This window comes from Hyalella azteca, unplaced genomic scaffold (assembly GCF_000764305.2).
Source record: "Hyalella azteca isolate HAZT.00-mixed unplaced genomic scaffold, Hazt_2.0.2 contig17115, whole genome shotgun sequence".
NCBI lineage: Eukaryota > Metazoa > Arthropoda > Malacostraca > Amphipoda > Hyalellidae > Hyalella > Hyalella azteca.
The window spans coordinates 6,206-23,162 of NW_025946912.1; the positions used below are offsets into that span (position 1 = coordinate 6,206).

Genomic DNA, 16,957 nt, shown 5'->3' on the forward strand with positions numbered 1-16,957 from the left:
AATTCTATGTATGACATTCTGTGCACAATTTGGTGATGATCAATGATGCATTACTTTTTGATAAGTGAAATTTTTTGCTGAGCAAAGGTAAATGTAATCAAAATTCTTTGTTGTTAATAATTTTTTTTGTTAACTGGAGCCTTTGCTAACTTAGGTTAAACTGTAAATGCTTTTTAAGGGGGGTCCCTTATTACCCCATCGAGATGAAATGGCTGCCATTTTTTCTGGAATGAGATAGGCAAATTCCATCAATCGTGTTTTAAAGCCAACACCTGTGTGCAACTTTTATGTAAGTAAAACTTTTTAATAAAGCAAATATTTTTTTAAACCACACCTTAGTAGAGGTACTTTTCAAAATTGCACTTCTCACACTTTTTTCAGCAATTTTTAGAGATGGTAAATGTATGATTTCTTAATTTGCTTTATACATATTAGATACCGTAGTAAAAATGTTGAAATTTGCGCCACTATTTATTGGTTTGCATTATTGTGATTAGTTTAGCTGCTACAACATTTCTACGAAATGTGGGACACGTGTCCCGATTTACCCCGCCTGCCCCTTATTACCCCTTATGCCCCTGCCCCTTATTACCTGTTTGACAGTATGTATTTACTGTACTACGGTCAAGATCGGTTCTGATTTAAAGAACTTATTCTGGGAAGAGGTGCAAAAATCATACTTTAGCATGTTAATTGAAATTAAAGCAAACACAGAAATACCTTTCCACACTCGCACAATGGCATTGTGAATTGATGGTTTCATTTTTAATTCAGTTGAGATCGCTTTCAATTCATAAACGATTTCGATTTAGTTTGATTGCTTTCCACTCATAAGAAGACTTATGAGTGGAAAATGTGCTGAAACATTGTATTGTAAGTTTTTTCTAAAAATGTTCCCACAAAGTGGGGGATTGATACATCAAATTGCAAACTAACATTTTACTCTCTACCTAATTGTGCAAATGAATCACTACATGTCTACAACTGATGCCATTGATTTTGCATATATTTGGAAGTAAATTTTTTTTGTACTGTCGAACGGGGTAATAAGGGACAGTTTTGAGCATTTTTCATTAATAACTTCTCACCATGAAACATTTCATAAACAAGTTTGAGCTCATTTTAAATCTCTTTGTGAGGGCTATCATATGGCATATCTGAAAAATTCGATACTACATATGCTATTCACAAGGTGCCAGATGCAAAATAAAAGCATCCTGAATATCCCCTGGAAACGAAGTAATCTGGGACATGTGAAATAAAACTGAATTTTACAATGTTTGAAGTGTGCAGTGTGTACTCATCTATTACTAACAGTATTCTAAAGTCTTCCTCATTCATTGTAGATGCTGCTGATGTAAAATAAATGACATATCCTGTAATTTTTACTTGTTTTTACTTTATTGATGTGATATTACCATATCCATGGACATGCCATTGAGCATTAACAACAACCTTGTCCACTGCAAGCTTCATACCAGCAGCCATATAGCATTTCATTTGTATCTGTAAACTTACAGGATGGCTTGTAATTTTGCACCATTATAATTGGGTCAAGTGAATTCACTATAACAAAGAAAGATCGCAAAAACATGCGTACCTGAAACAGAAAGAAATATTTTAGTGACCAACATAATATTTTTTGGAGAAATAAATCATAGTTTAGGGTAATTACTTTTCATTCTATGTTGCCCGGTGCACTATTCTATCTATGACATTCTGTACACAATTTTGTGATGACCAATGATGCATTAATTTTTCATTAAGTGAAATTTATTTTGCTGAGTGAGGTAAATATAATCAAAATTTTTGTTGTTCATTGATTTTTCTTGTTAACTGGAGCCTTTGCCAATCAAGGTTCTACTGTAAATGTGTGTTTAAAGGTGTCCCATATTACCCCGTGGGGGGAGGGGTGTCCCTTATTACTCCATCTTGCAGAAGTGGCCACCATTTTTTTGGGATTGAGATACGCAAATTTTGTCAATCACACTTTTAAGCCAACACGGTCAACACCAGTGTGCAACTTTTATGTAAGGAAAACTTTTGAATGCGACATATTTTTTTTTCTACAAACCTCAGCATCTAGGTACTTTTAAAATCTCACTTTTCACACTTTTCTGCAGGGATTTTTTAGAGCTAGTAAATGTATGATTTCTTAACTTGCTTTATGCTGCATAGATAGTAAAAATGTTGAACTTTAGGCCACTATTTTTAGTTTTGCAGTAGTTTGATTAGTTTTGCAGTAGTTTGATTAGTTTAGCTGCTGTACAACATTTCTACAAAATGTGGGACGACTGTCCTGATTTATCCCGCCCGTCCCTTATTACCCTGTTAGACAGTATTGTTGGAAAATGTTCATTTTATATATTTTTCAAATTTCTTTACGCAAAAGCTAGAGCACGCACATACATGCAGTTTGCTGCCTTAGACGTGCCTTTTCAGCAGCTGCAAAATGAGCCAAGAAACGGAGAAGCCAAAATTTTCTATTTTCAACCAAGATGCTCCCCTTTAAACAATTTTCTGAAAATCTGCCTAAAAGAAACATTAACAGAAAATATTACCTTCACTGTGTTCTGTATATTGTACAAAGCCTCATGCTAAATGAATGTTCATTTTTTCCAGGACAAGATTTAGTGTGAGAATGTCCAGCTCCCCTCAAGAAGGGGACTGTGAGGACCGGTCCTACACTCCTCCCCTGCCTCCCAACGACTGTGCTCTCAACCCTCATAAACCTCAACCTGTAGAAAATGATCAACCACAGGATTCCCAGAAGCCATCCAGTTATGAATCAAATTTCAATGATCTTGATGTAAATGTAGTCTTAACTCAGGACAGTTCTGCTTCACATAATATTGAAGAACCTTTGATAAACCACCTGCAAAAATATTCGTTGCTTTCAACATCTAAAGAGAATACAGTTGGCATCAGTGAGTCTGTTTCTGTATGTGATGACACTGCCCAAACAAACAGCATAGATGTTTTAGACAATAGTTTCTCTACTTCTGATGAAATTTTCAATTCAATAGAAGAAAACAATGACCAGAATTTTAAAGACAAACTTGAAAAATGCAAGCCACCTTTAGGTAATGGCTTGTCACCTTCAGAAAATGAAAGTGCGGTGCACCAACTTGGTGATGATGTGACGCCTAATCTTGGCACTTGGAGCTATCCTAGCCATGGTGCAGGGCTGAATGGAGACACTCAACCACAGTCAGAGTTGAGCTCAAATTTGAGCACCTCTGCGATGGGACTCCCTGACACAGGCTACATACAGACTCCTTTAGATGACCCTCGATGCACCAAGGCCTTGGATACAGCAATGGCTGACTCTCCTGCATCGCCAACACCTTGCAGTGCAGATGATGCCCCTGATTCTACATTTCAGGGCTTTTCACCCACTGAACATCCTCATGGGACTTCAGACTCTGCCCGCAACATTGACAGTGTTTATGCTAAAGACAGAGATATCTATAATGGCCCAACTGATGTACAATGTTCAAGGACCGAAGATTATTCTGATTCACCTGCTTCTCCTCCAACATTCCTTGCAACCAAGCTCCCATCTCCTCGGCAGCAATGTGAAGACGACCCATCCCTCATACCTCCCCTGCTCTCAGTATCGTGCAGAACAGAAGATGAGGCTGGGTTTGAGGAGTGCAGAGACAGCCATTCTCCTTGCACTCCACCTTTGCCTCCTACACAACCTCCACCTCTTCCTCCGCCTCCTCTAACTCCTCCACCTCTACCTCTTTCACCTCCACCTCCTCCTTTGTCTCCACCCCCATCTAGCAGGTCTTCCCCCAAATCCCCCACTCAAACGTTTCTTTCACCGCCAGCAGCGGGCGAAAATTTAACCAAACCTAAAATCTGTGATCCTCCTGATTCTGATGAGTTCCAGAATTACCCTGGATGTCCAAGCCCCAACACTAATTCTACATTTCAGCGTAATCTGGATGACAAAATGGCAAGCCTACTATCAAAGTTTACGGAAAAGAATCAAAATGGTCCCAGTGAGGAGGATTCATTGCAAGCCTCATTGGAAGCAAAAGAATATGCCAACAAGACTTTAAATGCAAGCTCACCTCTTTCACCGGACCGTCCATTTCTGCCGCCTGTGTTCACTTCTTTCTTGCCTTCAAGTGGAGAGATTTTTTCTGCGGGTAGAGCCAGCAGTGGCTTGCTGAATAACAGTCCACCTTCTCCCTCGTCAACGTCAGACTCTTCAGACACCGATGATTCATTCACATACAGCAGAGTATCGTCTTCACAGACACATACAGCTGGGCACAGGGCTAAGAAAAAGAAAAGCTGGCGGAAGAGGAGTAAAAAGAGAACCGCGTCATCCCCATTCAATGAGGTGTCTATTGAGTGTCCCCCTTCTCCGACCCCGCAGTTTGGGTCCCCGGATTCTTCGCGGTCCCCTTCGCCTGCCCCGATGGCGAGAATGAGCGAGAAGAGGAAAATGCTTGATGGAACTACAGGCGACTTGCAGAGCAAGTGGCGGCGTAACGTCAACACCGTCCATGACGTCACGGAGAGTAGATCTGCTGCAGCTACTGCAGGGTCACTGCCTATACGGTTACAAGCTCCTCTGCCGTCATTGTGTATCAATACGTCCATTCCTCCACCTCTACCTCCCAACATCCCGCCACCTCCCATCCCTCCCCCACCTCCTCTTGCCATCACAGGAGCCCCCAGCCCCGCACATATATCGTCCACACACGACGGCTCCTTCCTGCCCTTACGAGTGGCTGACATACTCAGCCCCACGGGGTCGTGCCGCAGTGACATCATGAGCCCCACGAGAGGGGCTGACCTCATGAGCCCCATCATCCCTGTGCTGGGGGGCATGGTTACTAACTGCCGCCCCCCGGACGGCATGAGTCCGGTTGCCTCAGGCCGTGGCGACATAATGTCGCCTCCTCCTCAGTCGCCCCGCTACGGCAGCGTCATGTCACCGAGCCATACTCCCTCTGCCGCATATTTCCATTCACTGCCCTCTTCTTATAAGTTGAACTCTGCCCCAAACACCGGTGCTCCCCACGCCCCTTCTGGGGGGGATGGATCCAAGTACTCTGGTAGTGGCAATCACTCATCACACTCGAGTCACCATCATCACCATCACCACCACAGGAGCAGCAGATCCAACACCAGTAGTAACAGCCGTCGAGCTCGGTCACCCATGGACCTACCTGTACCCAAATGGAACTTAGATCCTATTTATACTCGTCCCAAAGTTCAAGGTAAAACGCCTCCTCACCAAAAAGAGCGTCCTGGTAAAACTCCACCTTACCAGCGAGAGAACAGTGTAATAAAAGAGAAGGAAATTATCTTACAGCCTGTTGAGCCGCGTCGAATTACCATACCTCCTTCGGCCGAGAAACTCCGCCGCTACAGCGAGGATAAGGAGCGCATCATGGACCGCGACAAGCGGCTCTCCATAGAGTCTTTGGACTCTCCCAAAAGCCGCGTTTTTGACGAGAACAGCAACGGTGGCAACTCTCGAACAGGTGTCCTAGAAAGGTCGAATTCCGCGAGCAGTCAAAGTTTAGTGAGTAAAATTGACTCGGAATCCGAGAGTGTAGCCATTGAAACTGATGCAGAAACTGACTCAAAGGCTCAAGCAACTGCGCGATCACGAACGAGCGGTGACGCTGGGCCCAAGTTGGATTTTCAGGACGAAGTCTTGGGAGAGCTGGGGGAGTTTGCTGCTGCGGGTGACACTTCAATATACACCGGGCCTGAGCTCGAGGAAGTGGTTGAAAAAGCTGTCCCTTCTGGTGGGATAAAAGAGGAAGAAATGAACTTGCTCTCGTCCACTAAAAGTAGGAGTAAACTGCCCACATCTTCGAAGAGAGCGGAAAGAGAGCCACCGAATAATACGTCTAACACCTCCATAGACGTAAGCTTCGATAAAATGGAAATAATGGCCGAGCCCGATAAAGATAGTGTGCGAATTGCCTGCATTGACACTGACGTCAAAGTCGCTGTCAAACTCGAATTCAAACCCGAAAAGGACGCGCTTGTCGAGTCCCTCGCATTGCCGCTGCCTGCAGCACCAAGTCGTGATGTTGATGCACCTATTGATGATAAACCTGTGATTAAAGTAGAGAGTGATTGCAAAACCGCGGGTAATGTAGAAACAGACAAGTCGGTGCTTAAGGGTAAAACTGAAGCTGAGCCTGTACTTAAAGTAGAAACTAACCATGTGAATGAAGTCGAAAACAAAAGTAAAATTGAAAGTAAAAATGATATTTTTGCTGAACCAAAGGAAGTTATTAAATCGCAGACCTCGAGCCACAGGAGCGACAAACATGACAAGTCGAGCCGACAAGACAAAAGCAAGAGCCATGGCAGCTCCTCGCACGAGAGCTCTCGCCGGCACCACAAGGACGGTCGGTCCAGCAGCAGTCGCCAGTGTTCGCGGTGCTACAAGAGGAGTAAAATCAAACGCTACAACTGCGGTGTTCAGTGTGTCCTAACTCCAGCATCTGATTCATTACCCGATGCCCAGAAACCCGTGGACATCAGTAAAGTGACGAGCAATGCAACGAGCGCTGAGACTAAGCGCAGTGCGTCACGACGCCCCAAAACGTTGCGTAAGGATCTCAAGTACGGGGACTTGATACACATCGAGACGTACCCTAACGGCGAGGCGTCTGTGTGCCATATGTACGAGGATGAGATGACGCACCTCACACCTCAGCAGCGGGAAGAAGCTGCCAGAGAGTTCCTCGAGGTCAGACTTTGTTTCATGTTTGAGATATACCTTAAAATCATAATATTCTATTATAAATTATCTGTGTGAAAAATTGTATATAAGAATTAATGGGAAATTTCCATTGTGATGGACATTGCCTGTTTAGGATAATTTATTGAAATAACACAATCAGTCTTGTGAGAACTGCATCGTTGTGTTGGATGAACGGTAACAGTAATAGCATTAAACTCGTTCTTAGATAACAACGGTAACTAAAAAGACCGTCTAAAAGAAGGCAACTAAAAAGACCGTCTAAAAGACGGTTACTTAAACCATCGTCTGAAAGACGGCAACTAAAACGACCGTCTGAAAAACTGTAACTAAAAAAGACCGTCTGAAAGACGGCAACTAAAAAAAACGTCTAAAAGACTGTTACTTAAACCAACCATCGTCTGAAAGACGGTAACTAAAAAGACCGTCTAAAAACGGTAACTAAACAGACTTTGTGACAGGTGGTGTTCGCGGAGGACAGCGCTGGGTACGCGGACCACGTGTGCGGGATCGTGCACGACTCGGCGCACTACATGCCCGACCTGCTCGACTACTTCAGCGAGCGCCACGCTAACCTCATCGTCAAGGCGGGCGTTATCGGCCATATTGGCCGCAACAGTGACCTCGAGACCTACACTATGCAAAAGTACAAGGAAGAGGTCTCTGACTAATTTATTGCTGTCCGATAATCTTAACTTGTTGTACAGTATCGAAAAATCGTTGGAATTTTTCTAGGATTAGGTACATTTCAGTCCTCCCTTGTTTGTTTTTCAACCTTTCAACTACCGTGGCGAAGTTGACTGCCTGTAAACCTCCTTGTTTGTTATGATTGTGTTTATATTGCGAAAAAGTGTGGATGACGTTATCAGATAATTATTGTATGTAGAAACATATTTCTTTTTTTATTTGCATTCACTACTTAAGATTACATGATTATAGGAATGACACATTATTCGCTCATCACATATAAAAAATGTACATTAAATGACACATTATTCGCTCATCACATATAATGTATGTACATTGAATGAAGGTGGTGTGTCGCAGGTGTATCGCGGGTACTGCGGTGGCACGTTCCGTGCTGGCCCGCTGCACCAGGTGAGCGTGGTGGGCACGGTGCATGAGGAGGTGGGGGGCTACTTCCCCCACTTCCTGAGCATGGTGGAGGAGAACCCCTTCCTGCGTCTGGCCATGCCCTGGGGGGAGCTGTCCTCCCTCTGTGGCTCCCCTCCACAGCAGAGCAACGACGGCCCTATTGTGTGGATCAGGCCTGGCGAGCAGCTTATTCCTACGGCAGAGCTGGGCAAGAGTCCTGCCAAGAGAAAGAGGTGAGAGCTGGCAAGAGTCCTGCCAAGAGAAAGAGGTGAGAGCTGGGCAAGAGTCCTGCCAAGAGAAAGAGGTGAGAGCTGGCAAGAGTCCTGCCAAGAGAAAGAGGTGAGAGTTGGCAGGAGTCCTGCCAAAAGAAAAAGGTGAGAGCTAGGCAAGAGCCCTGCCAAGAGAAAGAGGTGAGAGCTGGCAAGAGTCCTGCCAAGAGAAACGGGTGAGAGCTGGGCAAGAGTCCTGCCAAGAGTAACGGGTGAGAGCGGTCACTGTAACAGCGGTGTACACGTGTAAAAGTAACCACTTAGTCCTTTCCTTTAACTTGCTGAAGCACCATCTGCACGAGTTGTTCGTTAAAAAACACGTAGAAAAATATTTTAAACGCATAGAAGAGTTTAATTAATTTGGTAGGTCGTGAATTTTTCTCGATTATTTTTAGTGTATAGATTGAATAAAATTTCGATAGTCTTTCATTAACCTATAGGTACCTTAATTGTGTTGAATTTATTTGAAAAAGCCGAGTTATCACGGTAGCAATTCCAATTAATTTTGTGTGTTTAGTCTGCGGCTGTCGCCTGCTCTACTTCTGAAGAAGATGCTGCCTAATATGTCGCCGTAACTTACTGGTTGCGAAACAGAAGCAATATTATTGTTATGTTTATCATTGGTTGTATAACAGAAGCAATATTATTGTTATTCTTATTATTTATTATATAACAGAACTGGCATCAACGAGCTGCAGCGTCTACAGTACCTGCCACGTGCGAGCAACGCCCGCGAGATGTTGTTCGAGGACAGGACCAAGGCTCATGCCGACCACGTGGGGGCAGGGCTTTACCGCCGCACTACTGGTGCTGTCGGTCTGTTCAAATTACCAATGAATAGTTCACTTGAATTATAATGACTAATTCTCTTGATCGTGTCCACGCCATTCTGCTCATCTGATACTATTAGTTTTTTAACATTTTTTACCTTTTTTATTATTTTTTTTACAACTTCAGCGTGCTATTTATGAAAACCCATTGATTAAAATACGTCATTTCTATTTCATGCTCAATCATCCGATCATCTTTAAAAATAATAATTCGGTTTTAATAATGTACTGTAGAGATTTAAATAACCTAAGCTTTATGTGTTCCACATTTAGCTTCATACCTGATGGTTATTGACGCGAGTTTTCTTGAATTATTGTGACCGAATTTTGAACAAACGTGCATAGCTTTGCCTTGTTTGATTTTTGCTATGAGAACTCAGTCAGCAATTAAACAAGTCTTAACCCTGATAATGTCTAAGAATAAAATGAGAGAAGATTTATTATGAAGGTCGTAGTTTAAAAGTTTATGGCGTTGCAGGCATCCTGAAGGCGGTGCACTGCGGAGAATCTTACACACACAATAGAATTGTGAAGGACGTCGTGGCGTTCGATGCTCACGACTTCGATGAGGTCGTGGAGAAGCTGCAACTCGACCTGCACGAGCCTCCCACCTCGCAGGTAACGGACGCTTCCTTAACATTTGTCAGACTGCATTATTTTTCAACGTTACACTGTTAGAAAAAACGGCCCCACCGGCGTTCAAGTGGCCGGTCGTCCCGTGAAAATAAACTGTTTCGCCGTTTTTATCAGATGTTTTACGGACTTCTAGTGTTAAATTAGAATAAAAAATTTCTAACAGTGTATAATCATGCCGAGTTTGGGTGCAATTGTACCTATGCAATCTTGTATAGGTTAATTTCATGTCCCCAAGACCTGTGACGTCCCGTGTTGCGCCTCTTTATAGTATTTCTACAAAATAAAATTGTGACCCTGTTGATTTTTGATCAGCTATCCGAAAAATTATAAACTTTATTATTAGTAAATGCATGAATATAGTATGTTGAATTTTTTGTTGCTGTTGCGATGAAAGAATTCGTTACTGAGAGACGTTGTTGTTGCGCAGTGCGTTTTGTGGATCGAGGACGCGAAGCTGAACCAGCTGCGGCGGGAGGGCATCAGGTTCGCCAGGATCCAGCTGTGCGATAACGACATTTACTTCCTGCCTCGCAACATCATCCACCAGTTCCGCACCGTCACCGCCGTCTGCAGCGTTGGTCAGAACTCAGGCTCTTGTTAATTATGCTTCCAGTTATGATCAATTTCAGGAGCAAAATATTTTTTATGGCAATTTTGATATTTTATTCGTCGATCGCGTTCATTTTGGACTTGTTAATTATTGAAAAGTCGAAAATAATGTATGGATAGAACGGGTGCAATGCATGAACAATCGGCAATGCTCATATCTCCGAAAGCTCATATTTCTCGTGCCGCTATTTCTCATCAAGTTTGGAGTTTCAAGTTGTAATCCAGAATTGTCACCTTGCCATAAACTAAATCTGTCGGCTGCCAGCTGCCACCAGAGTAGCTGAGAGTTTAATGTGTTCTTTTGGCTCATTTGCTTTAATTTCTTCAAATAACAATAATTTGACTGTCATTTCTTCGCCGTATTGACGAGAAGCTTAATTGTGTCAGACACTAATATTTTTGCCAACAAATTGTATGCAATGCCAGAAACGATACATGGATTTTCAACGTTCAGTTTTCGTTTGTTGATTAAATATGGCGTACAAAATGGAAAATGGTGCTACTAACAATTCCTTTCATGAATTTATGCGAAAAGTTATTCAGCTGTAAATGATTTTCATGAATTTATTCAGATCATTATTGAACTGTATACGACAGAAAACTGACTTTAATATTATATGTTGGCAGCTTGGCACGTGCAGCTGAAGCAATACTACGTGGGTGAGCGCAGCAGCGATGCGCTGGAGGACGGCCTGGAGACTAAGATCGAGTACGGCCGCTTGGAGACCACGTCCCGGCCTGACGACGCGCAGGACGACGAGGTCGTCAAGAAGACGGAGCAGTTAACTGACGACATGGAAGGCTCTAAGGCAGAGCAACCTATCAAGAAAGATCTTAAGAGAAGCAGAAGCAAAGAATCTGCGACAGAAAGCAAAAACAATGACAGTAAAAAGACGTCAGAGAAGCGTGATGACAAGCCCGAAAGAAGAAAAGATCAAAGTAGTAGAGAGGAGAGCAGAGACAAGCATAAGCACCACAAGCATAAAAAAGAGAAGGATAGAGAACGCTCGAACAGAGATGGTGAGCGTTCGAGCAGGGACAGAGAGAGGTCTAAGGACCGAGATAAGAGTGATAAACTTAAAAAGAGAGAGAGAAGAGAAAGCTCCGTCGATATTGATAGAGTGAAAAAGAAATTAAAATTGGGTAATGACAGCCCTCGTCCACAAGACGGACCTGCTCCGGGCGATGCTGGAACAACGCTTACTGCGGCTACTGATCTAACGTCCTTGAAGCCCGAGACAGCAACTGAAGACAGTCGGAGCGCTACGGCCAACGTGGGCGCGACCACAACTGATACTACAACGTCTGACGTTGGTGACACGGTGACAGCTTCTGTCACGGGAACCACCGCTAGCATCTCACCTGCTGTTGGTGTCAGTGCAACTAACGCTGTTGGTACTAGTGGAATTATTCCTACTACAGTGAGCAGCGGCCCTAACGCTGCTCCTGCTAAGCCAAAAGTTCGCAAGTCGAGTCAGTGTCGGACGAACAACAGCAGCGTGGACTTGCTAGACTCCATCATGGCAGTGATGACACCTCGACCGCACAAGTGAAACTCAGCGCCATGTATCATCAATAGAATTCAACCACAGAAGTGAAATGCCGTGTAAAAGTGTGAGGTAACTTGGAAACATATTCCAAAAATTCAATGTTCCTCTTACTTGTGAAGTTTTCATGACGAATTCATTACGTGTTAATTATTCGCTTTGGTATGATTTCATAACTTTTCATTGCTTAATTCAATGGTTATAAAAGCGTCGATTCGTTGAGATGTACTCCTATAAATTCATACTGTGCATTAACCGAAAATTCCGTTAAATTCTTCGTTGACAATATCACTGGGTGAGTGTAAAACTCGAAGTTTCCCCCACTTATTTTCGTGGCAGCTAAACATGATGACAGTAAAGCGTGTATAAGGACACAATACTCTGTATGATCATTATTCTGATTTAAACATTAATTAACACGACCTGGCGATAACTCTCTATAAAATGAGTGTGATGTGTGTGTAAGCACCTAACAAAATTTTTCTCGGAAAGCAAAGGATTGCCCAAGTATAAAATGTTAAATTCACTTCATAAAGTTTATGATCGATATTAAACAGTTTTGCTTGTGATATCTCCCGCTGTATTGCTGGTTTGAGTGATCTCAGGGCTTCTTTAGTGTTTTCTGTATCTTTTCATCGTGAGTTACGCAAGAGATTGTAAGTTGTTGATCTAAATCTCTCTTATGAATGCCGTGCTTTGATTTTAAACAATATTTGATCGGTATAAATCTCGTTCTATAGAGCTCTTTTGTCACGTTAATGACAAGTTATCGGACTTACGGACTAATTTAAATGCACTGGATTCGTTCGTGGCCGCGTCTATCCGTAGCCATTGTAGCAATTAGTTTTTTGCTGCTTTGTATAGATTTATTAGATGTGAAGTTATCAGGTTTCGATTTTGTAAAGTTATCAGGCCGATTTAATGAAAGGAGTGCTTTTCAAGTGTTTCGATTTGAAATTTTACTAAATTTCTTGAGCCTTTCAATATGACGAGGGTGAGCCGATTATATTTGTGTCGTGTTTTGAACATTTCTCTAGTGAACAAACTGTACATTGCTTGCGTTTATTCTCAAGTTTTAGTTTGGAATGCAGCCATAGCCATTTATCGATGGCTTAGTATTACCTTGTTATGTTCTGGCCTTGTGCTGATTTGTTGAAATTACTTTTCTAGTTTTAATCTTTATTGCGTAATATTACGCTTAATATGGCATTTGATTCCATTGCATACCATTTCATGGAGTGAAGGAATATTTTAAATTAATAGTTACTGTTTAAATGTTGTGTGGCTTCTTATGATCTGTTATTGATTTGAATTTATTTCTTGGGCGCCTATAATTTCTTTTGTATTATCTTATTCATGCAGATGATTCCCGAAATTATGAAAATGGCTCGAATTATTCACGAATAATATTCCAAAAGGGTGAAACGTTCTGACCAAGGGACTGGATTTTCGCTTTTCTAAAGTGAATAATTACAGTCTGAAACTATGTTTCAGTAGTGAAGGGAGCGTTTTCAGAATTTGCTTGAGTGATATCGTCAGCTTCAGAAGCTGCACTTGTTCCTTGCATAGGCTCCTTTACCAGCGATCAAACTTGGGTGGCCTATCTTTTCTGTAGCATAGCAGGGCTGAGCGTGTACAAACGTGTGAATTTTAGCTTGTACTTATATAGTATAAGAAGTCTTCATCACTTCTTTTGTGTTCAGTTCATTTGGTACACGGTAATATACGGTTTACCTGGCTGAAGTGTCTTTCTATTGACCCTGTGGTGGTCTGGAAAGATAAAGCACCGACCCAGCCAGGAGTCACTTGTGTTGGCGTCCCAAGTCTATGTTTTGACAACCAAAGCGTGCGACACAATGAGCGCACTCGTCGTGTCCTTCAACATGACGAACAACATGTTAATGTGTACAAATTATGTAGAATATTGATAGGAGGACTCAGTCCCCCGAGCGTTGTCTCTTTGTTGCTATTTCGTACCTGTTGGGTTAATCTTAAACTGATTCTCGAGTATGGGCATTCTTAGCAGCCGCCATCTTGTACCGCCTGAGGCCATCGTATACATGTTATAAATGTGACTATCTTATTTCGAATCATCATGGACTCATGAATGTTATTTTTCTATTCTATTAAATTTAAGAATGGACTGTCAAGTATGAAATTTGTCGGCGTGGACGGCGTTTGAACCTCATCAATTGTCAATTTATCCGTATTCCGTACGTCGTATTCTAATTACTAAAATTATTCAGATTTAACTTTTGACTCGAAGGCATATTCTCACGCCTGTATTTTTCGACTGTTTCGTGAAAATGCCTCCTTTGGATCAAATAGTAATAAGTTAGTGTCGTTGTACGCAATATTGGGAATTTTTATTTGATTTAATATCTTTTTGCATTTCAGGCTATTTGCGTTCCGAAGGAAGCAAGTTTCGAGCACCGGTGCTCCTTGCCCTTCTCATTGCTGCTAATGTCTCTAGCGGGGCTCCTGTGCTTGAAAATTGTTTATCACGGTTGTATTTTTCCACGCGTCGAACACGAAGGATTTTTGTAAGCTGGCATCAATCATCTTAGCTTACAGTTGTGTACACCATACGCACGCGCACTATCATTCGCTTGTGTGGTTTAGCAGTGAATCATGTTTGATATCTGCTCCATTAATCAACCGATAATTCTATTGCATCGCTCGCTATAATCTTTGGTTGTTTTCCACTTATAAGGAAAATTATATTTAAATCGTCGAAATCTTTTATCATACGTAATGAAATAATACGCAATTGATTTACAATTTTCGGTTGGGCCGTTGAATTTGACCTAACTGAATCTTGACCAAAAAAAGGCATGTATTTCCGAAGACAATTTTACATTTGAATATTTTCTCCTGTCGAATTTTTCGTACATCGTAGTTACATTTTAGGATTTGATAATTAGATAGGCTGTGTTTCAGCTACATAAATTGAATATTTAAGGCCACATAGTTTCTGAAAATTGTATTCGTGACCACCGAAATTTATTATTTTTTGGTCGATTTCGTTTGTTCCATGGTTCTCGAAAAAGATTTTCTGTAAGTTTCGAACACTTGGCTTATCATAACATGTTATTTTGGTCTAGGGACTGATATTTATATGGTTAAGATGTTATTTCCTATTCCTAATGGCAGTGACGATCGTTGAGCATCTGTGAATGTGTACAAATTGTATCGAATAGGGAGTATATCCAAATACTAGGCTGGTTAACATGGAAATGGATCAACCTGAGTGTAAAGTAGAGACTAGTTTTATCACTAAAATTATGTAGGTAGTGCAATGCTAACTTAAGTAGCTGAGAGTTGGCTGCGCGATTACCAGTTCTTGAAGCACGAGTAACCTCGAGAAGGCGGAGCCTGAGTCGTGCCCTCATTGGCCCCGCCCTTCATCAAGTTTTATAGCGTTAAGATATGAATTGAATGACGTTGTTCCGTCTGACATGATTGTACAAATTTTCTTGTTTGTGTGTGTTTTCTTCGCTATTTTCTATCGTAACTCCTAACTCTTGTTTAACTATCACTGGACTGTTTGACATTGCGTGTGCACGCGTCTTCTTGCAGCTCAATCTCTCCATTTGTCTGTCTCTATTATTCGTCTGTGTCTCCTGTTTTATCTGTTCAAAATAACTCGCGTAAGGATGCTGCCTTCATTTTTTGCCACACGCTATTTTTTTGTTTTCTTTTGCAAATTATTCACTTGTGTTTCATTAGTTGATTGTATTGCCCAATTTGGGCGTACATCAGGAAGAAAAATCTAGAGAAGCTGAGATTTAATTATCAGTTTGCCATAAATTAAAACGGTATTGCCTAACTATAGAAATTATTTCAAATCTCCAAATGTAGTCTCATGTTCTATTAGTCATCATTTGTTGTTATATGTTTTGAGGACAGCTGGTTCTATCCACCCGTGTTTGTTCAGCCCACTCAATAATGAGCGTCTTAACTTATTTACTCTAGACTTTCATTTCTTTACCTGTAATTTTCAAATTTTATTTTGACATTGACTGTTTGATATGTAACACTTAACTATCAAGATCTCACTATAAACACCAGTATTTGCGGGTTCTCATTTTAGTTATTTTACGCCGGTTTGCCATGACCTCTAAAGTTGAAGTTTCGTGTGAGGAAACTGTAATATTTTTATTATTGAAAACGATTTTGGCCGGTTTGTTCGTTGGGGAACGTCGAAGCGCATCACGATTCAAGTCTCTCACCCGCAAAAACGCGCTTGACTCTCTTTGTTTGTCAGATATTTCTGCATTTTTGGAACGGTCTCGTTCGGGAACGTGTGCGTAAAATTTTAATATCTAATTCGAGCCTTAGAATGTAACCTTAAATTAATTAAATTACATAATAGGCATGAATTAATGAACGAATTTATAGCATAATGCGATTTCCAGAAAATTACACCGTAGCATTGTTATTTTTTGTGTTATTTGATTGATTGTGTTGCCTTCATTTGTGTGAGTTTGAGACCCACCCATGAACTGACGATACTTGATAACGAATTTTTTAATGCCTGGGCTTATTAATTTATGTTATTGTCATAATCACCGTTCGCCGAAGTAGGCTACGAAACTGAAGTTCAGTATTTCAGCCATTTAAGTTTTTTTCTTTCTTCAATGACAACAAATTGTACCCGCTGTTCGATTTACTGTCTTGCAAATGGCGGTCAGTTTAGGCTCCCAAGGATTGCCGACTATAAAATATCGACTACCTTAGTATGTTTGTTATATACTAAACTTCAACAGAAAATATTGATATTTTTGTCTGCGTTCAATTTTATTTTAGTTCAGGCTCGTTCGCCAATAATAATTGGTTTAATTGTTCAAGCGACCAGGTGATATGAACTTTATTAGCAGAACGTCATCGTTTGTTTTCATCTCGATTTTTCCTCATTTTGCGACTGTAAGCATTTTTATCAGATTGCCAATTTTCAGAGAAGGAACAGATTTCAATTTGTGTAAAGTTCAATCTCAACCATCATTTTATTCTTTGACATCAACATTCACTATAATTTCTCGGTTCGCGTGCCTGAAATTCTTTACCTGCTTACCACATAACTTGTCTTGTGTGAACATGTGGGATCATGAAAATATTATTGATTGTTTTGTACCTTTCGGTTAAGTAAATTCCTGATGCATGATCTGCAGCCGGTGTTATTCAAGTACAAGCAACGCGTGTCCCTGGGAGCCTTCTGCT

The 16,957-nt window shown here is 41.4% G+C and overlaps 1 protein-coding gene across 1 annotated transcript; it reads left to right on the forward strand.

Moving 5' to 3' along the window:
* Window positions 1–2,620: 2,620 nt before the first annotated feature.
* Window positions 2,621–14,169, forward strand: LOC108682578 (the record flags this gene model as incomplete). Its single annotated transcript, XM_018171769.2, is given in 7 exon segments — window positions 2,621–6,739; window positions 7,213–7,410; window positions 7,799–8,079; window positions 8,792–8,931; window positions 9,424–9,563; window positions 10,009–10,159; window positions 10,818–14,169. Coding segments are annotated over 7 exon segments (5,934 nt in total). The 3' UTR covers window positions 11,744–14,169.
* Between the last annotated feature and the right edge of the window lie 2,788 nt (window positions 14,170–16,957).